This window comes from Pristiophorus japonicus, chromosome 2 (assembly GCF_044704955.1).
Source record: "Pristiophorus japonicus isolate sPriJap1 chromosome 2, sPriJap1.hap1, whole genome shotgun sequence".
Taxonomy (NCBI): domain Eukaryota; kingdom Metazoa; phylum Chordata; class Chondrichthyes; family Pristiophoridae; genus Pristiophorus; species Pristiophorus japonicus.
Genome location: NC_091978.1, coordinates 127,818,105 through 127,840,591, shown reverse-complemented (window position 1 = coordinate 127,840,591; position 22,487 = coordinate 127,818,105). Strand labels below are relative to the sequence as shown.

The 22,487-nt window shown below is 42.5% G+C and overlaps 1 protein-coding gene across 2 annotated transcripts in view; it reads left to right on the top strand.

Annotated features, from left to right (window-relative positions):
• dimt1l (DIM1 dimethyladenosine transferase 1-like (S. cerevisiae)) overlaps nt 1-21,540 on the top strand; it is a 36,720-nt gene extending 15,180 nt beyond the window's left edge. For both annotated transcript variants that reach the window (XM_070869282.1, XM_070869289.1), the window contains 10 exons: nt 7,745-7,806; nt 7,984-8,077; nt 10,619-10,668; nt 11,728-11,851; nt 14,330-14,422; nt 17,935-17,999; nt 18,275-18,338; nt 19,132-19,238; nt 19,875-19,950; nt 21,313-21,540. In XM_070869282.1, the coding sequence (XP_070725383.1) occupies nt 7,745-7,806; nt 7,984-8,077; nt 10,619-10,668; nt 11,728-11,851; nt 14,330-14,422; nt 17,935-17,999; nt 18,275-18,338; nt 19,132-19,238; nt 19,875-19,917 (702 nt within the window). In that variant the 3' untranslated portion in view covers nt 19,918-19,950; nt 21,313-21,540. The remainder of the gene's footprint in view (nt 1-7,744; nt 7,807-7,983; nt 8,078-10,618; nt 10,669-11,727; nt 11,852-14,329; nt 14,423-17,934; nt 18,000-18,274; nt 18,339-19,131; nt 19,239-19,874; nt 19,951-21,312) is intronic.
• The last annotated feature ends 947 nt before the right edge of the window (nt 21,541-22,487 follow it).

Here is a 22,487-nt window from a genome sequence, read left to right as displayed (position 1 = left end):
GGAAGGTAATGCAGGGGTCCTCTATGGTCATCCCCCTGCAAAACAGATACACCGCTTTGGGTACTGTTGGCGGGGAAGACAGCAGCGGCCAAGTTCATGGCACCGTGGGTGGCTCTCCTGCACAGGAGGGCAGGAAAAAGAGTGGGAGAGCGATAGTGATAGGGGATTCAATTGTAAGGGGAATAGATGGGCGTTTCTGCGGCCGCAACCGAGACTCCAGGTTGGTATGTTACCTCCCTGATACAAGGGTCAAGGATGTCTCGGAGCGGGTGCAGGACATTCTGAAAAGGGAGGATGAACAGCCAGTTGTCGTGGTGCATATAGGTACCAACGATATAGGTAAAAAACAGGATGAGGTCCTACGAGAAGAATTTAGGGAGCTTGGAGCCAAATTAAAAAGTTGGACCTCAAAAGTAGCAATCTCAGGATTGCTACCAGTGCCATGTGCTAATCAGAGCAGGAATCGCAGGATAGCTCAGATGAATGTGTGGCTTGAGGAGTGGTGCAGAAGGGAGGGATTCAAATTCCTGGGACATTGGAACCGGTTCTGGGGTAGGTGGGACCAGTACAAACCGGATGGTCTGCACCTGGGCAGGACCGGAACCAATGTCCTAGGGGGAGTGTTTTCTAGTACTGTTGGGGAGGAGTTAAGCTAATATGGCAGGGGGATGGGAACCTATGCAGGGAGGCAGAGGGAAATAAAAGGAAGACAGACGCAAAAGATAGAAAGGAGAATAGTAAAAGTGGAGGGCAGAGAAACCCAAGGCAAAAAATAAAAAGGACCACATTACAGCAAAATTCTAAAGGGGCAAAGTGTGTTAAAAAGACAAGCTGAAGGCTCTGTGCCTCAATGCGAGGAGTATTCGGAATAAGGTGGACGAATTAACTGCATAGATAGCAGTTAATGGATATGATGTAATTGGAATCACAGAGACATGGCTCCAGGATGACCAAGGCTGGGAACTCAACATCCAGGGGTATTCAGCATTTAGGAAGGATAGACAGAAAGGAAAAGGAGGCGGGGTGGCGTTACTGGTTAAAGAGGAAATTAATGCAATAGTAAGGAAGGACATTGGCTTGGATGATGTGGAATCGATATGGGTGGAGCTACGGAATACCAAAGGGCAGAAAACGCTAGTGGGAGTTGTGTACAGACCACCAAACAGTAGTAGTGAGGTTGGGGACAGCATCAAACAAGAAATAAGGGATGTGTGCAATAAAGATACAACAGTTATCATGGGCGACTTTAATTTACATATAGATTGGGCTAACCAAACTGGTAGCAATGCGGTGGAGGAGGATTTCCGGGAGTGTATTAGGGATGGTTTTCTTGACCAATATGTCGAGGAACCAACTCGAGAGCTGGCCATCCTCGACTGGGTGATGTGTAATGAGAAGGGACTAATTAGCAATCTTGTTGTGCGAGGCCCCTTGGGGAAGAGTGACCATAATATGGTAGAATTCTTTATTAAGATGGACAGTGACGCAGTTAATTCAGAAACTAGGGTCCTAAACTTAAGGAAAGCTAACTTCGACGGCATGAGGCATGAATTGGCTAGAATAGACTGGCAAATGATACTTAAAGGGTTGACGGTGGATAGGCAATGGCAAACATTTTAGATCACATGGATGAACTTCAACAATTGTACATCCCTGTCTGGAGTAAAAATAAAACAGGGAAGGTGGCTCAACCGTGGCTAACAAGGGAAATTAAGGATAGTGTTAGATCCAAGGAAGAGGCATATAAATTGGCCAAAAAAAGCAGCAAACCTGAGGACTGGGAGGAATTTAGAATTCAGCAGAGGTCAACAAAGGGTTTGACTAGGAGGGGGAAAATAGAGTACGAGAGGAAGCTTGCCGGGAACATAAAAACTGACTGCAAAAGCTTCTATAGATATGCGAAGAGAAAAAGATTAGTGAAGACAAACGTAGGTTCCTTGCAGTCGGATTGGGTGAATTTATAATGGGGAACAAAGAAATGGCAGACCAATTGAACAAATACTTTGGTTCTGTCTTCACGGAGGAAGACACAAATAACCTTCCGGATGTACTTGGGGACCGAGGGTCTAGAGAGAAGGAGGAATTGAAGGATATCCTTATTAGGCGGGAAATTGATGGGATTGAAGGCCGATAAATCCCCGGGGCCTGATAGTCTGCACCCCAGAATACTTAACGAAGTGGCCCTAGAAATAGTGGATGCATTGGTGAGAATTTTCCAACAGTCGATCAAGTCGGGATCAGTTCCTATGGACTGGAGGGTAGCTAATGGAAAATGTTGGAATCAATTATTAAGGATGAAATAGCAGCGCATTTGGAAAGCAGTGACAGGATCGGTCCAAGTCAGCATGGATTTATGAAGGGGAAATCATGCTTGACAAATCTTCTGGAATTTTTTGAGGATGTAACTAGTAGAGTGGACAAGGGAGAACCAGTAGATGTGGTGTATTTGGACTTTCAAAAGGCTTTTGACAAGGTCCCACACGAGATTGGTGTGCAAAATGAAAGCACATGGTATTGGGGGTAATATACTGACGTGGATAGAGAACTGGCTGGCAGACAGGAAGCAGAGAGTCAGGATAAACGGGTCCTTTTCAGACTGGCAGGCAGTGACTAATGGAGTGCTGCAGGGCTCAGTGCTGGGACCCCAGCTCTTTACAATATACATCAATGATTTAGATGAAAGAATTGAGTGTAATATCTCCAAGTTTGCAGATGACACTAAACTGGGTGGCAGTGTGAACTTTGAGGGGGACTTTAAGAGGCTGCAGGGTGACTTGGACAGGTTAGGTGAATGGGCAAATGCATGGCAGATGCAGCAAAATGTGGATAAATGTGAGGTTATCCACTTTGAGGGCAAAAACGCGAAGACAGAATATTATCTGAATGGCAGCAGATTAGGAAAAGAGGAGGTGCAACGAGACCTGGGTGTCATGGTTCATCAGTCATTGAAAGGTGGCATGCAGGTACAGCAGGTGGTGAAGACGGCAAATGGTATGTTGGCCTTCATAGCTAGGGGATTTGAGTATGGGAGCAGGGAGGTCTTACTGCAGTTGTACAGCGCCTTGGTGAGGCCCCACCTGGAATATTGTGTTCAGTTTTGGTCTCAAAATCTGAGGAAGGATGTTCTTGCTATTAAGGGAGTGCAGTGAAGATTCACCAGACTGATTCCAGGGATGGCTGGACTGACATATGAGGAGAGACTGGATCAACTGGGCCTTTATACACTGGAGTTTAGAAGGATGAGAGGGGATCTCATAGAAACGCATAAGATTCTGACGGGATGGGACAGGTTAGATGCGGGAAGAATGTTCCCGATGTTGGGGAAGTCTAGAACCAGGGGACACAGTCTTAGGATAAGGGGTAGGCCATTTAGGATTGAGATGAGGAGAAACTTCTTCACTCAGAGAGTTGTTAACTTGTGGAATTCCCTGCTGCAGAGAGTTGTTGATGCTAGTTTATTGGATATATTCAAGAGGGAGTTAGATATGGCCCTTACGGCTAAAGGGATCGAGGGGTATGGAGAGAAAGCGGGAAAGGGGTACTGAGGTGAATGATCAGCCATGATCTTATTGAATGGTGGTGAAGGCTTGAAGGGCCGAATGGCCTACTCCTGCACCTATTTTCTATGTTTCTAACAGAAAACAGAGTTGGGATAAATGGGTCACTTTCAAGTTGGCAAACAGTGACAAATGGGGTGCCGCAGGGATCGGTGCTGGGTTCTCAACTATTTATAATCTATATTAATGACTTGGATGAAGGGACCATGTGTAATGTAGCCAATTTTGCTGATACAAAGATGGATGGGGAAGCAAATTGTGAGGAGGACACAAAGCATCTGCAAAGGGATATAGACAGGCTAAATGAATGGGCAAAAATATAATGTGGGAAAATGAGGTTATCCACGTGGCAGAAATAATAGAAAAGCAAATTATAATTTAAATGAGAAAAATTGCAAAGTGCTGCAGTACAGAGAGACCTGGGAGTCCTTGTGCATGAAACACAAAAAGTTACTATGCAGGTACATCAAGTAATCAGGAAGGCCAATGGAATGTTGGCCTTTATTGCAAGGGGGACGGAGGATAAAAGCAGAGAAGTCGTGCTACAACTGTGCAGGGTATACTGATATACTTGCATTGGAGGCTGTTAAGAGAAGGTTCACCAGGTTGATTCCGGAGATGAGGATAGGTTGAGTAGGTTGGGCCTATACACATCGGAGTTCAGAAGATTGAAAGGTGATCTTATTGAAACTTCTAAGATAATGAGGGGGTTCGACAAGGTGGATATCGAGAGGATATTTCCACTCATAGGGGAAACTAAAACTCGAGGACATAGTCTTAAAATAAGGGGCCACCCATTTAAAACTGAGATGAGGAGAAATTTCTTCTCTCAGAGGGTTGTAAATCTATGGAATTCTCTGCCCCAGAGACCTGTGGAGGCTAGGTCATTGAGTATATTTAAGGTGGAGATACAGATTTTTTGAGCGATAAGGGAGTAAAGGGTTATGGGAAGTGGGCAGGGAAGTGGAACTGAGTCCATGATCAGATCAGCCATGATTTTATTTCTTACGTTGTTATGTTCCCACTCCAAGTTCTTCTCCAGCCTCGAGGAGATGTCTTTAACCTTGGTACCGGGCAGGCAATGCAACCTTTGGAACTCCCGGTCGCAGTTGCAGAGAACAGTATTTATCCCTCTGACTATACTGTCCCCTACCACATTCCCTTGCACTCCCCCCCCCCCACCTGAATGGCCCCCTGCACCATGGTGCCATGGTCTGCTTGTTCATCCATCCTGCAGGCTTTTACCTCATCCACACAGGCAGCAAGAACCTCTTACCTGTTGGATAAGGACAAATGCTGAGGCTCCTCCAGCACTGCACCTGGGGTCCCCTTACGTGTCTGAGTTGCAGTCACACCCCCCTGTCCGTGATCACTAACCAGACCTGTACCACTACCTAACCTAAGGGGTGTGACTGCCTCCTGGATCAACGTGTCCAAGTAGCTCTTCCCCTCTCTGATGCCCTGCAAGGTCTGCACCTCAGACTTCAGTTCAACAACTCTGAGCTGAAATTCCTCAAGATGCAGACACTTATTGCAAACGTGGTTGTCTGGGATCACAATGCTCCACGCACACTATTCTTCTCGTCATATTTACATCTCTGATATTGATCTTGTTTTGTGCCTAATTTCAATGTTTCGCTTCACAGACTGAGATGTGCATATTGAGTCAATAGTTGTCACCTCACCAGAGATTTCAGCATGTGTACTGGTACTGGCAAGACAAATTTCATTACTTCGCTTCTCAGTGTTCTATTTCCTTCTATCATCAACAGATTCCTGTGGTTTGCTGTATCAATCACATCCTCCAATTTTCCTCCTGGCCCACTTCAAATTTCTACACAATTCTTTTTGTGTAATTTCCAATATTCCATTAGCCTTTCTGATTACATTTTTTGATGTGTGCATTACTTTTCAGTGATTTGTGTGCCTGGACACCCAAATCCCTTTGATCCTCCCCAACTCCTAGTGTCTCACCGGGTCCAAAGTGGATAACCTCACACTTCCACACATTGAACTCTATCTCCATTGTTTTGCCCATTCATTTAGTATATGTCCCTTGGCAACTTCTTGCTCCTATTCACACAACTTACTCTGCCTCCTAACTTAGTGTCATCTGAAAACTTGGATATGCAACTTTCTGTTCCTTCATCCAAGTACATATGGTGAAAATCAGGACCCAGTACAGATTCCCAGGGAACACCACTTGTCAAATGATGCCAATCAGAGAATAAGTTATTTATCCTTAATCTCTGTCTCCTACCTTCCAACCAATTAGAGACCCATGTCATAAGTAAATTATTAAAGTTATAAGTACAAATAAAAGACAATCCTGAAACTCACTTAAATATTTAATTCTTGCAACTAACAAATCACTGACTCTAAGTGAATTTCAAACACTGTCTTTTTCATACTTGCCAATTGTTTTCAGCTGTCTGTTTGTTGAAAAACAGGGTAGATCTGAACTGGGAGGCAAGTCCAGTCATTCATTAAGTCTGTGCATGCATGACTCAAAATCCTGATGTCCTCTGTGGTATAGCACCCAAATTACAACTCTTTCCTGTCCTGTGCACTTTTTCACATCTGTGCAGATGGCAGGTAACAGACTATGCAAGCCCAGTAGAAAATTCTAAAATCTTTTAAAACCAAAATTCTCATAAAATAACATTTGAATATAGCTGAGAAGTAATACACTTTATCTTTACCATAAACAATTATTTGACTGCTCAGAAATCTCAACCAACAGGTTGGAACTCTTAAAGTTTGTCCCAATAAAAATGGAGTCTTAGATATTACAACCCATCTCTAATTGTTTTCAGGAGGTGAAGCATTTGGGACCCCTTGCATTGTCCATGCTTTTGGCCTGAAATCAGCACACTGTATCAACTCCTTGCTGCCCCCTGGCCCGCTTCTCCTGAACCCAGTGACTAATGCATTGGATAGGCCCCACTTTTCCATTTTAAGCTGCTTACAGCGATACTAGTCCCAATTGCCACTTCTATGGACTAGAATTTCCCTAACCTGTTTTTCTGGCGCCCTCACCCGAGGTGTGTGCCGTTTTTGTCCGCCTCCAAGCACGCCGAAAAAAGACACCGGTATTCTAGCCACTCCTCAGTCTCTCTTTGGTCGTGGTGCAGTGTGGCCCAATGGATTGGGGGCGGAGCCAGGTCCCGGCGCTGAAAACAGTGCTGGGTCCTCTGCACATGCGCGCTAGAGAATGCGCGCATGTGCAGTAGCTCCTGGCAGCCCGAATCTGTGAGTACGCACTGCAGGCTGTGTGGGAGGGGTCCGAAGCACGCCGAATCTGTGAGTACGCACTGCAGGCTGTGTGGGAGGGGCCTGAAGCACGCCGTCCCTAGCCCTGGCCGAATGGGCTCCCTTATTGGTGGCCCGCTGCGTTCCCTAAGGTAGGACTTCTATTTTTTATTTGTTATTTACTGATTGATTTTGGTGCTTTAGGGGCAGGGTTCCTTCTATTTTTTTATTTGTTATTTATTGATTGTTTATTACTTTGGTTTTGGTGCTTTAGTGGCAGGGTTCCTTCTATTTTATTTGTTAATTAGTTGCTTTTTACTTTTTGTGCTTTGGTGCTTGGTGGTGCTTTAAATGTAGTTACTTGCGCTGATTCCTTAACTATAAGTAAGGTCTTTCTGTGCGGTCAGAAGTGGACACATATGCTGCCCTAAGTTCGTTTAGTACAACTTTTTTCTGGCCAAATTGGCATAAATGGTGTAAGTGGCTGGGAACACCCCCTTTTGGGAAAGAAAAAGCTGACATAACACTGGCGCAAATTAAATGGCCATATTTGCAACTAAAAAGATACATCAGAAAAATCAAGTTACACCAAAAAAAATGGTACGACTTATGGGGAAATCTGGGCCCTATATACTAGAGGTGGGACCACGTTTCACTCATTGAAAAGTCCTGATGTCCAAAATAAATTCTTTACTTAAGGCTGCTTTTCAGTTGTATGTTTTTTGAGTTGTCAGGTTTTCCATGCTTTGTCGGTCGACATATATGTATTGTTTTAACCTAAGTGCTCAGTCTTTGTGCTACTCTGTTCCCACACACTTCAGTTTTATTACAATATCAGGTGCTTAATAATAAACTCTAGATTTGCTGGAGTGATATTCTGTAGGTTTCAGAGTACTAAAGCAATAATGTGGAATTGGTTTCTGTATTCACAATAGGTAATTGCTTGTGAACTTGATACCAGACTTGTTGCTGAACTGCAGAAGAGAGTGCAGGGAACGTAAGTAATATAAATACTGTTCAGCATTTAGATGTAAGATTAATGGACTTACTGTAGTTGACAAAATCAATTGCTATAATGGCAAACTGCTTGGATTGCAACTGAAATTTTGTTTTGACTACCCTATCTGCTGCTTGAAATCTTGGGTAATGATTTTTCTTTTATATATTTATTCAGACCCATGGCAAGTAAACTTCAAATAATGGTTGGAGATGTGTTGAAGACAGATTTGCCATTCTTCGATGCATGCGTAGCAAACTTACCATATCAGGTAACTTGGTATGACCTTTTAACTTACATATAAATAGAGCCCCATCATGTTGGTGTTTAGGAAAACAGTGAGGATGGATATAAGTTTGATCCCCACGATACCTGTAATGAGTGGATGCTGCAGTGCCTATTGAAGGGAAGTGAAAGTCAGAGAGGACATTACATTAGGCTGATTTCTCCTAGTGCCATCTACAGGTAACACTGTTAGGCCAGCCAGTCTGAACATGTGAAATGGTTTATATTTTTGTGATTTTTTTCCTTCCTTTTAGTACAGATTTTAGTAAGTAGTCTTGGCCTTTAAGTGTGTAAATCTGCACGACAAATTATATCGGATAAAAGTAATAAAAATTCAGCTTTTAATTTCACAAAATATTTCACTTTAATGTTGTCCACCAAGCTGATTTATTGAGGTAATAACCTTAATATGACTTGCGTATGATGCCCCACTCTTTTTTTAAGTATAGCAACAGTCAGCGTGAAGCTATCTTTGAAATATGCTGGTAATTGATTCCTGATTGGAATGCCTGAGTTCAAATCTGAATTTTAACTCACATTTGAGCCAAGGATCCTGAGGGAAATGGGGAAATTACTGCAGAAAATACATATTGGGGTTCTATTGAGAAGTGTGCTGGAGGATTGGAGAGTGGCTAATGTAATACCCATTTTCAAAAAGGGGGCAACATTAATCTAGGTAATTAGAGGCGATTTAATTTAACATTCGTGGTAAGGAAAAATTTTTACCTTTTTAATTAAAGATGAAATTACTAAATATCTAGATGTGGAGAAAATAATTAGAAGCAGCCAACATGTCAGTCAGGAAGATTGTGTTTGATAAACCTGATGAGTTCTTTGAGGAGATGACAAATATGGTGAATGGTGGAATTGCAGTGGATGTGTACATAGACTTTCAGAAAGTTTATGACGGGGACCACATAGGTGGTTATTGGAAAATATTAAGTTGTGTGGAATTAGGGGAGGGTAATAAAATGGATTAAAAGCTGGTTAGAAGGGAGGAAACAGTTTGGTGTGAGTTAAGGGCAGTTTCTCAGAGTGGTTAGAAATGGGCAGCAGTGTCCCACAGGGTTCTATTCTGGAACCACTTCTTTTCATTTTGTATTAATGATTTGGATATAGGGCTAGATGGAGTGGTGCCCAAATTTTCAGATGCTACTAATATAGAAAGTTTAGTAAGTAATTCAGAGGATCAAAAGAAGCTGCAAAGCGATATTGCTAAGATGGTGGAATGGACAAAAAAGTGACTCAGATACTGCTTCGTATGAGGAAATACAATGAATGATTTGAAAAATTAAGGCTATTTTCATTAGAGCAGTGGAGATTATGGGATGATTTGATAGAGGTATTTAAAATTAGGAGGGCACAGGACACAGTAGATAGAAGCAGACCATTTCCAGTGGGGGGGGGGGGGGGGCGGTGGTCTCGAACAAAGGCATGGAGATATAATATCAAATATAAGTGATTTAGGACAGAGAGCAGGATAAACCTTTTGCACAGAAGTTTGTGAGGCTGTGTAATGCACAAAGTTAGTGATTGAAGCAGAGAACATGTCAACATAATAAAGGATATATTGGTGCTTGAAAGAAAGGAAAATAAAAGAAATGGGAAACAGAGCAGGCACATAGGATTGGACTACTGTTTTTCTGGATGTTAATCATATCATCATCATAGGCAGTCCCTTAAAATCAAGGAAGACTTGCTTCCACTCTCAAAGTGAGTTCTCAGGTGGCTGTACATTCCAGTGCGGGAATTACAGTCTCTGTAACAGGTGGGGCAGACAGTGGTTGAAGGAAAGGATGTGTGGGGAGCCTGGTTTGCCACACGCTCCTTCCGTTGTCTGTCTACATGCTCTTGGTGACGAGACTCGAGGTGCTCAGCACCCTCCCGGATGCTCTTCCTCCACTTTGGGCGGTCTTGGGCCAGGGATTCCCAGGTGCGGGTGGGGATGTCCTTGAAGTATTTCCTCTGCCCACCCGGGGCTCCTTGCCATGTAGGAGTTCCGAGTAGAACACTTGCTTAGGGAGTCTCGGATGATATGGCCCGCCCAATGGAGCTGGTCGAGTGGTCAGCTTTCAATACTGGGGATGTTGGCCTGGGCGAGGACACTGACATTGGTGCGTCTATCCTCCCAGTGGATTTGCAGGATCTTGCGGAGGCAGTGCTGGTGGTATTTCTCCAGCGCTTTGAGGTGTCTGCTTCATCACCATCATAGATTGGTTGGGTCAAATGGACTGTTTCTGTGCTGTAATTCTATGAGCACCTTGGGTAGCTTTTAGCAAAGCTTTCTGCGGATGAGATCTTTTCGCAGCTGAAGACTGCTTCCTGGTAGCAGTATCACAAGTGTTCCTGGAGAGGTACGTGTGTTGGCTTGGCACCACACCAAATGGTGTGTTAATTGGGGGAACTGTGATTGTGTTTTCATATGGGCTGATTTATGAAGAAATAGATTGTTTTTAATTGCAGAAGAAAATTTATTGATACTATATGTGATGAGCTGTAATTTGAATTATTGTAATGTTATTTGCAGATCTCCTCTCCATTTGTTTTTAAACTACTGCTGCACAGACCATTCTTCAGGTGAGCCTGTCTGGGAATTGAACTATCAGCTGTATTGTGAAATGAAAATGTAATCTATTTGTCTGATGTGCTGTAGTGTAGAAATAAATATTATAATTGGAAGTAAGAAGGAAAGTTGGGCAAAACGTCATGGAATAACCATTAAAGCAGGCAGTATAAAGAGACAAATAGATTGGTCTTTATAAACTAAATGGTACAATCCTAAAGGGGGTGCACGAACAGAGAGACCTGGGGGTATGAATGCACAAATCGTTGAAGGTAGCAGGGCAGGTTGAGAAAGCAGTTAAAAAGGTTTACGGATTCCTGGGCTTCATAAATAGAGGTATAGAGTACAAAAGTGTAGAAATTATGATGAAATTGTATAAAACACTGGTTCGGCTCCAACTGGAGTACTGTGTCCAATTCTGGGCACCATATTTTAAGAAGGATGTGAAAGTGCAGAAAAGATTTACGAGAATGATTCCAGGAATTGATCAGCCATGATCTTATTGAATAGTGGTGCAGGCTTGAAAGGCCAAATGGCCTACTCCTGCACCTATTTTCTATGTTTCTATGAATGAGGGGCTTCAGTTACGTTGATAGGCTGGAGAAGCTGGGGTTGTTCTCCTTGGAGCAGAGAAGATTGAGAGGCGATTAGATAGAGCTGTTCAAAACCATTGGCAGAAGGGTTGAGAACCAGAGGAGACAGATTGGCAAAAAAAAATCAAAGGCGATGTAAGAAAAAACTTTTTAATGCAGCGAGTGGTTGGGATCTGGAATGCACTGCTTGAAAGGGTGGTGGAGGCAGGCATAATCTTATCTTTCAAAAGGGAGCTGGATATATATCTGAAGGAAAAAAAATTGCAGAGCTACGGGGAAAGGGCAAGGGAGTGAGACTAGCTGAGAGTCAGCGCGGGTTCAACGGGCCAAATGGCCGCCTTCTGTGCTGTAACCATTCTATAATTCTACCAGGATGAGGGAGGGTGTGTTCCATTGGCAAAAAGAGTATTGTAGTCTTGCTGTTTGTATGTCATGTATTTTTGTCTCTACTGATGCATTTCTCCCCCCCGCCCCCCACAGATGTGCGGTGTTAATGTTCCAACGGGAATTTGCCCTTCGACTTGTTGCAAAACCAGGGGATAAACTATATTGCAGACTCTCGATCAACACACAGTTACTGGCACGTGTAGATCACCTGATGAAGGTAGCACTCAGAATTCTCATACTCAAAATGTGCTTTAGGCTGTCCGATAGCTTTAAGAGATGTGGACTATGTGGTGTGGTGCAGAGCCACAAGGCCCGGAAGGACCTAGGTTTGATTCTAAAGGCACTGATGAGTGGCGTTTCTATAGTTGATTTCAGCATCCCTAAACTACAGAGCGGGGAAATCGGATAGGATTCCCATTTCAGATTCCTATTGAATTTAGTTGTCTATTATGCTATTTCAATAATGCAATTCATCGCAGTTATCTATGTTCAATTGCATTCTGTAAACCAGCCTTCTGTATTTTAAACAAATACTGGATGCCAAGGATATACAGGAGATTCCTTACATCCAACCAGCATTGCTAGGGCAGAAATAATGGGAAATACATGGTATAATGTATTTCTCTCATTTTCACATCATCATGGCCCCAAGTTTCGACATGATTTGCTCCTGATTTTTAGGAGCAACTGGTGTAGAACGGAGTATCTTAGAAATCGGAATTCTCGTCATTTAGTTTGCTCCAGTTCTAGTCAGTTAGAACAGTTTCACTTTGGAACAGAATTTTATTTTCAAAAGGGGGCGTGTCCGGCCACTTACACCTGTTTTCAAAGTTTTGTCAGTGAAAACTTACTCCAAACTAACTTAGAATGGAGTAAGTGAAGATTTTTGTACGCTCGAAAAAACCTTGTCTACACTTTAGAAAATCAGGCGTAGGTTACAAATCAGGCGTAGGGAATGGGGGGGCGGGGGGGGGGGTTTAAAGGGAAGTTTACAAACATTAAACACTTCAGTTTTACAAATAAAGAGCCATCATCATTATAAATGATAAATACATCAATAAATCAACCAATAAATCAATCAAAAAAATTAATAAGAAATAATTTTTAAAAAAAATTAATAAATAAAACATTTTCTACTTACCGACTGCAGCACTGGGAGCCCTCCAACAGCGTGCTGGGATGTCCCCCCCCCCCCCCAGTGTGTCTCTGTCAGTATCTTTATCTCTCTGTCTCATTCTCTGTCTGTCAGTGTCTGTGTTTCTGACAGCGAGGGGAGGGGGGGAGCAGAGGGAGGGAAGGGGGAGGGATAGGGAGGGAAGGGGGAGGGATGGGGAGGAATGGGGGAGGGGAGCGGCGGGGAAGGAGAAGGGGGGGGGAGGAGAAGGGTGAGGGAGGCTGAACGAGCCGGAGAAGGGGGGGAAGGAAAGGAGATGGGGGGAGGGAGGCTGGGAAGGAGAAGGGGGAGGGAGGCTGGGAAGGAGAAGGGGGAGGGAGGCTGAACGGGCCGGGCCCGATACTTCGGCCATTGCCCGTCCCCAGCACCAGATTTACAGGTAGGTGGCATTGGGTCGGGTTGGGGGGAGCGCGGGTCGGGGGGGGGGGAGTGGGGGGAGGGAGGTCGGTTCGGTTCGGGTCGGGGGGGGAGGGGGTGGAGGGAGGGAGAGGGAGGTCAGGTCGGATCCAGTCCGGGGGGCGGGGGGAAGCGGGAGTCGGTGTCGGGTCCGGTCCGAAGACGGGGGGGGGCGGGAGCAGGAGTCTGGGTCCGGTCCGGTCCCGGTGGGTGGAGGGGGGGGGTGGTGGCGGGGGTCGGGACGGTGTCGGGTCCGGAAGCAGGAGTCGAGTCGGGTCGGGAGGAAGCAGGAGCTGGCCATGGGAGAAGCCTTATTCACGCAGCCCCATTCACGCAGCCCCAGTGAAGTCATTCGGCCAAGGCTCGGGGCTGCGTGCTTTGGCCCCTCCCACACAGTTTTGGGCGCCTGGAGCTACTGCACATGCGCGCCCACTGTAGCGCGTATGTGCAGAGGTCCCGGCACTGTTTTCAGTGCAGGGACCTTGCTCCGCCCCCTACTGCTCTTGCTGTGCTGCGCCGAGCTGCAAACGACCTGCAGGGAGCTGGAGAATCTGGAGGTTTTTTTTAGGCGCACTTTGTGGCGCGAAAAACGGGCGTCTAGGTCGGGAATGCGCCATTGTAGGCGCGGCTCGAAACTTGGGCCCCATATGTGGGCAGAAGGATGTAATTTGGCCTAGCACATCTGTGCCAGGCCTTTGCTAGAGCAGTCCAAAACTAATCCCACTATCTCTCCATAGTCTTTTATGTTTCTTTGCTTCAAATCTTTATCACATTGTCTTTAAATGAAATATGGTCTCTGTCTCAAACAGTCCTTTTAGCAAAGCATTCCATGCTCCAACAACTGTGTGAAGTATTTCTCTGAACTCTCTTCTCATTCTCTTAATCTTATATTGATGACCTCTTGTAACTGATTCCCAAACCAGAGGAAATAGCCTTTCCCTATTAACTCCAACAAAACATAGACCGTACATCTAATTTCTTTAAAAGCATGCTTCTTGTAAGGCACCTGTGGAATAGGTAACGTGTATTAGTATTATCAGCAGACAATATTTTAAGTATAAAAACACACTGATGCTTCAAAAATGCTTTTATAATCCAAATACACCTTTCTTCATCTTTGTTTAGGTTGGAAAAAACAACTTCAGGCCACCTCCAAAAGTTGAGTCGAGTGTTGTTAGGATAGAACCGAAGAATCCACCTCCACCAGTGAACTTCCAGGTGAAAATAGATTTATTTATATTCTGTTTAATCCCGGTTGCTTAACCAGTTGATGATGAGTAGCTGAGCAATACAGATCAGGAAGGTTCAACCCCTAGTTTGTGCTAAGTTTGGCCAGGGTGATGGTAGGGGCAATGCAATTGACATTGGCCCCCCTTGGATTCAAGTAGGCAAAATCATCAGGGTCCCCATTCCTAATCACTACCCAATGCTGCGACTGCACATCCGGTGAATATAGGATTGGGCGCAGCTGTGATTCTTCCCACTATGAAGAATCAAACACTGTCAAAGTTGAAGTTAAATAGTGAAGTAAAAATGGCAAATTAAAGGACGTAGATTTTTAAATCAATGCACAATTGTTTTACCTTTTTTTTTCAATTGTTCAAGGAATTGATCACAGAAATTTACAGCATGGCAGGCGGCCATTTCGGACCATTATGTTCACGCCGGCCAACAAAGAGCTATCCAGCCTAATCCCACTTTCCAGCTCTTGGTCCGTAGCCTTGTAGGTTAGGGCACTTTTTAAATGTGGTGTGGGTTTCTGCCTTTCAGGCAGTGAGTTCCAGGCTCCCCCTACCACCCTCTAAACCTCCTACTAATTACTTTAAATCTATGCCCTCTGCTAAGGGAAATAGGTCCTTCCTATCCACTGTCTTGGCCCCTCATAATTTTATACACCTCAATAAGGTCTTCCCTCAGCCTCCTATGTTCCAAAGAAAACATAAGGGTCCAGAAATTCCGGCCTCCCGGATCCGTGCGGAGTGTGTACGGACCCGGGAAGGCATCGCAAAAGCTGGTTTTCAGCGCATAATGTATATTGAGATCCTCTGCATCTCGGGAGCGAGGATATTTGCATGGGCAAGATTGCGGTATTTACCCATATCTTGCCCAGCAAATGTCTAGAAAAAGGTGCATAGCCTACTTTTACAGGCGTAAGTGTTTTAAAACACACTTAAAACATAAAAAATAAAATTTAAAAAACACATTTTATTTTTAAAAACCCTGCCCGCTAAGTTAACTTTATTTTAAAGCATAATTAAAAAAACTTTGAAAAAAAACGGAAAAATCTATATTTTTAATAATACATATTTAACAATTTAAAGTTATTTATGTTGTGTATTTTTTCTATTTATTATTAATGTTTTGTGTGTTTGGGGTGTTTCTCATTCATAATAATGGGAACTCCAACTTACGGAGTTCGTATTATTATGAATGAGAACATACTTTACCTTGATTGGCTGCCTAGAGCCATGTGACTGCAGCTCCAGCCCTGCGCATGTCCTGACATGCACACGCTGTGATGCGCAGTCAGTGGAGGCCTTAGGACCGGGAACTCGCGTGGGTGCAGCAGTTTCAGGTAAGTGCGCTTTTTTCTAGAATCCAGTCGAATGCCCGCGGGAAGGAGAAACCGGGATTTCTGGGCCATTAACATAAGTTATAGGAGTAGGAATAGGCAATTTGGTCCCTCGAGCCTCCTCTGCCATCCAATAAGATCATGGCTGATCTGAGATCTTGGCCTCAACTCCACTTCCCTGCCCACTCCCCATAACTCTCGACTCCCTTATCGTTCAAAAATCTGTCTATCTCCAACTTAAATATATTCAATGAACCAGCTTACTTATGTGGCTCGGTGTCAAATTTTATATCTCATAATATTCCTATGAAGAGCCTTGGGACGTTTCACTAAGTTAAAGGCACTATATAAATAAATGTTGTTTTCTAGCTGCTTTCTTTGCTTTTGATTCATATGTTATCTACTTCTTCAGCTCTGATTTGTTGCTGTATTATTTTGAGCTAAAGTGTCAGAAGTAGTGTTACAGGAAGTATATGTTACACGGCTGTACACAACATTTAATAGATTGCAGACAGATTAGTAGATGAAATTATAGTTAAAGTTAGGCTGGAGAGTTGCTCCCTTGCCTCACTAATGTTGCTTTTGTCCAGTTGCTATGGATATGACTGGCTCTCTGATTTTCCTTGATCTTGTTTAGCACCTTCCCATAGTGGCCTAGTTATAAGCAGGAACTCACTGTGTGGGGCATTGGGCCTGAACCTATGTCGTACTGCACCAGGACAATATGTTGAATGCTGTAATAAGCTGTGGCACCCATCATTGGAACACGTTAATTCACTGGTGTTTGACGAATAATGCAAATATCTGTTTGATACTGAAATTGGTTATAAAAAGAAACGGATTTCTCTGAACTATCCAATGTTTGACATACAATTCCATAGTTTGAAAGCTATTATAATTCACATAAATGGAATTCATGGTATGTTGAACGTCTCTTATCCGGCACCCTCGGGACCTGGCCTGTGCCAGATAAGAGGATTTGCCGGACGGGAGGTCACGCTGACCCTCAACTCACCCGGTCCTGATTACAGCGCTCATGCCCCTGACCACCTCCACCACCCTTGGCTCCATTATCTGTTTCCATCTGTTTATAAATTTGTAACATACACCACACGATGCATTTGTTTTCTTTGTTTCTGACTGATTTCACTGGGGGTTTAGACAAGAACCCGCAGGTTCACCATCTCCAGCTTTAAATACAGGGCAGGAATACAGCACTGCTTTATCTTGTGTGCTCCTGTGCTGGTGGGAGATGGGGAGGGCGGTATGTAAGGAGGCGTGGAGAATTGCCTTTATAAACCATCAGGTAAGGGGCCCACAGGAAATGAACTCTCCATCCTCCAGTTAATATTGGCGACTTGACTTCTGTCCAAATTGTGCTGCAGTTGAATCGCAGAGCAGCACAGTTTTACCATTCAGCACTCGGTCGACTCCTGCAGTGTATGGCAGCTTTGAGACAAATGTTATTGGCGAAAGCTGCTGTTCCATCGACAAGAAAATAAATCACTTGAGTCGTGAACAGTAAGCATGCAAAACGAGTTCTGTGTTTATAATTCCAAGAAAACGGAAAATGTTGGGATGTAGAATTGTGCCCGTGAGAAAAAGCGTCAGTTTTCCATGTCATGGGAAGTTGAGGAATTTTTACTCCAGGGAGAATGGAATGGATACGTTTCGGGCCCAGTGACCGTTGGGTGGGAGCTCCTGAAAGATTTAAAGAACAGAAAGTGGCTGCTGTATTAAATGTCGACGATCGGGTTATACTGACAACGTTGCTGTCAACGACCCGGCCTCTTTTTTTTAAGCTTGGTAACCCAATGCATAGCAGCTCATGTGTTAATACATCTCCAGAATTCCTCATTGATTTTTCTGCAAAAAGATGGTTTTAGGTAGTTGATTGTATCCAAATATACATATTTACAGAGTGAGTATTGAATTTTGTAATGTGTGTGTACTTAATTTTTCTGCGAATGCCCCCCCCCACCCGGGGCAGGGAATGATGCCGGACAAGGGATGTTCAACCTGTAATATTTTGTTCCTGTAAAATTTCTGATTTTTGTGACGTGACATAATACTTTGGACGTTGGTTCTAAAAGTCCATGTTCATTGTGGAACAGTTATTATAATGGCACTTCCTTTTCATGAATCTTGTTGCTATTAGGAATGGGATGGTCTGGTCAGAATAGCATTTGTGAGAAAAAACAAGACTCTCGCTGCAGCTTTTAAGTAAGTATAGATTTCTAAATCCATTTCTGGAGGAAAAAGTACCTGTTTTGCTGAACTTTGTTTTTGCATAAGTACTGCATAAACACATTTCACGTTGTGTAAAACTAATTTTGTTTCATTTTTAATCTAGCTGATCTGTTTGAATTTTCTTTGTTCTGTCTCAACACACTAATGCATCGTGAGATTTCTTGTTCAGTTGATGCGTGATTATGCTTCTAAATAGTATGATTATTTAGTATAGCCCATCACCTTAACACATGTGTGTTTATTCATAGATCCATTGCAGTTGAACAGTTGTTGGAAAAAAATTACAGAATACACTGTTCTTTGCATAATATTGTAAGTATAATAGTTGTATTTTTGATTTTGCACACTTGCCATAACCCTTAACTCTTCAGTATACTATAACAATTTTATATTCTCAAATAACTTTTAACCTTCTGTCCACTTACAAAACTTCTTTAGCCAGATGATGCAGTGAGTTAATAAAATGTCCCATTACCCATGTGGATTCAAGAGTCATGTTTTTTATTTGTTCACGGGATGTGGGCAAGGCCAACATTTATTCCGCATACTGGCCCTTGAGAAGGTGTTAGTGAGCCGCTGCAGTACTTCGGTACAACTGGGTGGCCATTTCAGAGGGCAGTTAAGAGTCAACCACATTGCTGTAGGTCTGGAGTCATAGGCCTGACCGAGGAAGGATGCCAGATTTCCTTCCCTAAAGGACATTAGTGAACCAGGTGGGTTTTTACGACAAAATGGTAGTTTCATGGTCACCATTTCAGATACTAGTTTTTTAAAATTCCAGTTCATTTAATTAACTGAATTTAAAATCCACAGCTGCCGTGGTGGGATTTGAACTCGTGTCTCCGGCTCATTAGTTCAGGCCTCTGGATTACTAGTCCAATAAAATAACCACCATTCCCATAATCTGAACCCAATTCTAAGTGAGCCTTGTGGCAAGAAAAACTAATCACCATATATTTAAAAATCATAATCCATTTTAGGACTAAATTCTACATAAAGAAATGTATATACAAAGTAACACTGAAGGGTAAGGTCTACATTTCAAGAAGTAGCTTTAAATATTGAAATACCCCTTGTTCAGGCAACTGTCTTTGTTTGTTAATAGCAAATTCCAGAAAACTTCAGCATTACTGAAAAGATCCAGAAAATCCTGAAAGAAACTAGTTTTAATGAAAAACGAGCCCGAACAATGGACATAGATGACTTCATGAGGTAAAGGGATAGGGCTCTATAAAATTTCAGCTTGCTTAAGAACGTGCGTGTGCTTTGTTCTCTTCCGTCTCCCCATCCCTTAACTCACATTGTCGACACTCAATTATGAGGTGTGAGAGTCAGAGAGTGATAATTGGTCACTGATCTACTGGTAATGAAATTGATTCATTGTTAGACCCGTTAGAACATCTCTGTATGGTCATGATGCAGAGTTTGACTTTGGGAGTTCCACCACTATTGCGGGGGGGGCTTTTGATTTTAATTTATATATGTTGTATTTGAGTAATGTTTTGATAAAATGTGGTCCTGTTAACTTTTTAAATCAGCATACCCACAGAAATTCAGTAGAGAATGGATTTTGAGAATTCAAATGGCTTTAAATAATGGTTCGAATGTTTAAAATGTAGTTTATGTAATTTTGAAGCTAAATATTTAGCAATACAATTTCATTTCAGTGTAACGTAAAGTTTTGTATCACATTACTGTAGCAGTTTTTTCTTTCATCTGTTCGCAATTAATTCTTGCCTATACCAGAAATGAGGCTTCTGTTTAAATAACTTTTCAGTGAAATTCTCGGAGAAACAATTTCAAATGACTGCATTCTGCTGAGTTAATATTCTTGTGTTTCTCCTGCAGGTTGCTCCATGGTTTCAATTCACAAGAAATCCACTTCTCGTGAGAGCACCGTTTCCACAACTTAGTTGTAGATAAGGTCAGCTTATGAATAAAAGGATAGTCTTGTTACAGACCTTTTGAAATTTTTTGCTGTATTGAAAATGATTTGGAACAGGTTTAGCTTGGATTTGGGTTGAAACAGATACAGGTAATCAAAACCGAACATTCACCTCTTTTGCACACAACCATAACTTAATATAAAGTTGCCAAATCTCCAAAATAATCATGGTATTTATGAAGATAATATAACTTTGAAAGCAGACAAAAAAGGAATCACTGGCCTATCTGTATAGAATTTAATATGGGACACTTTATTGTAATATTTTTTAAATAAATTGTACATCTGTATAGGCTGAATATATGCTTATGTTCAGTACACACACAAAGTGTATTATATCATTCACTAATTCAATATGCAGAGTGTGATATGGTAATGAATAGTTTCAAAGAAATGTTAAGTACTGGAGGTAAACCAACGTTCTTTTGTCATTCCTCCTCTAAAATCATGGATTCCTTTCTGGTACACAGTTCTATAAACAACTTTTATCTTCCAGTAGCTCGTCTAAGTCTATGTGTTTCGGCAGAGAACATTTATGGGCTATTTGGGGATATCATCGCTGAGTCCAAGCCTGTGTTCATTTGATACTCATGACAGTTGCGAACCTTGTTCAGCAGGTGCATAGCCACATGTCTTGGAATCTTTCCTTTCTTTGAAGGCATTGTATTAGATGATGTAACTTTTTTTCTTATAGGTTCTTCCCCAAATGCCGAAGAATGATACATGACAGTAGCTTATATCACAACTTTCGTTTAAAAAAAAAAAATTGATCTGGAGTTCACTGCCTGAAAGGATGGTGGAAGCAGATTCAATAGTAACATTCAAAAGAGAATTGGATAAATAGTTGAAGGGAAAAATTTACAGGGCTATGGCATAGCTCTATCGCAGAGCTGGCACTGGCACAATGGGCTGCCTCCTGTGCTATATCATTTTATGATCTATCCAAACACCAGCACAGATTTAAGCACCCTTGAAGTTGAGTTTGAGGAAAGAGCATTGAGTGATATCACTCAAGTGAAGCTGGCATAAGAGCAGGCCAGGCTGACTGCCCATAACATTTTCTGCTGTACGGCAAACTAACCAAGGGAAAGTATAAAAGATATATTTTAAAGGGCTCCTTTTGCAAATACTTTGATTGGACTAAATATTTTTTTTTCTGACTAAAGGACAATGTAGAATTTCAACAAAGTTACAGCATTAAGCTATCCACAAAACAAACACTAGCCAAAATAGCTTTTATTATTAATGACAAATTTCAGCTTACAATGTTAAGACCTATATATTTTCTTCCACTGCAAAAATGTGAATGAACTCTGACTTCCACTCTTTTCTTTCCAACAGACACAACTTAAGAATTCCAGTGCAGAGTTGCTTCACTTGAAGATGCGCACACCTGCCTTTTGGTGATGGCTCTCAGAGAATTAGTTTGGAAAGGCAACCTTATGTACACAGATGGAGCTGTTTTCCAGCTACAGACTAAAAAGATAATGCATACATTCGAGACCGCTAGATACACTCTACAAACAGTAAAATAGGCTAATCCAATGAATAAATGAACTACTAGATCAAGACCAGGAAGGGTACAGATTTTGTCACAATCTATGCTAAATTAGCTAATCTCAGCCAAGGCTATGGTGCTACCAATAGCTTCAGCATTGTAGGAGATGCTCAAATAATTTTCTTAAATCGGTTCTAAATATGGAATCAGACATCTGACTGAATGCAAGCAAAGTAATTTGCTAATACTAATTTAGCCATGGAGGCTTACACTAACAAAACATTCCTTACCAGGGACAGGGGGCAAGCAGTCATGGCCACAAGCCAGGAGTCAGCTTGTTAATGGGGACATAAATACGAAGTCAAAATACTCAGCAGATCAAGCAGCACCTGTGGAGAGAGAAATAATTAACGCTTGAAGTTGGTGACCTTTCGTCAGAACTGGAAAATGTTACAGGTTATGATCTGAAATTGTTGAATCCAATGTTGAGCTGTATCCCCAATGTAGAGGAGACTGCAGCGTGAGAAGCGAATATAGTATACTAAATTGAAAGAAGTATATTTTTATTGTCTGACGCTGTGCGAGGCCCTTAGTAAAGACCCGAGCAGCTAGGGAGTAAATGAATGACCCGGAAGGGCTGACTTCTACGACCACGTTACTTGGATTGGTCAATAAAATTGGGGGGTTCTCTGGAAATTAAGGACATACAAGACAATGTTTTTGACACTATGGCTAGGAAATTGCTTGGAGCTGCTCCTTCTCCGGAGATACCATTTACACAAACCGGCTTTTGCACTTCTAACGGAGTAATGCTGGCAGAGGGAGCAACTTCAAGCAATTTCCAGACCTAAAGTTCAGTGTCAGTCTTCAATCCTTAGCTTAGTTCTAGTTCTTTTAGTCGTACTTTGTATAATATGTAGAACAATGTCTTTATAAAATTAGAAGTGCATCTCTGATGGAGAGAGATTACAGAATGTCAAAATTGTATAGCTAAACCAGCCAGATACAGACCAATGCA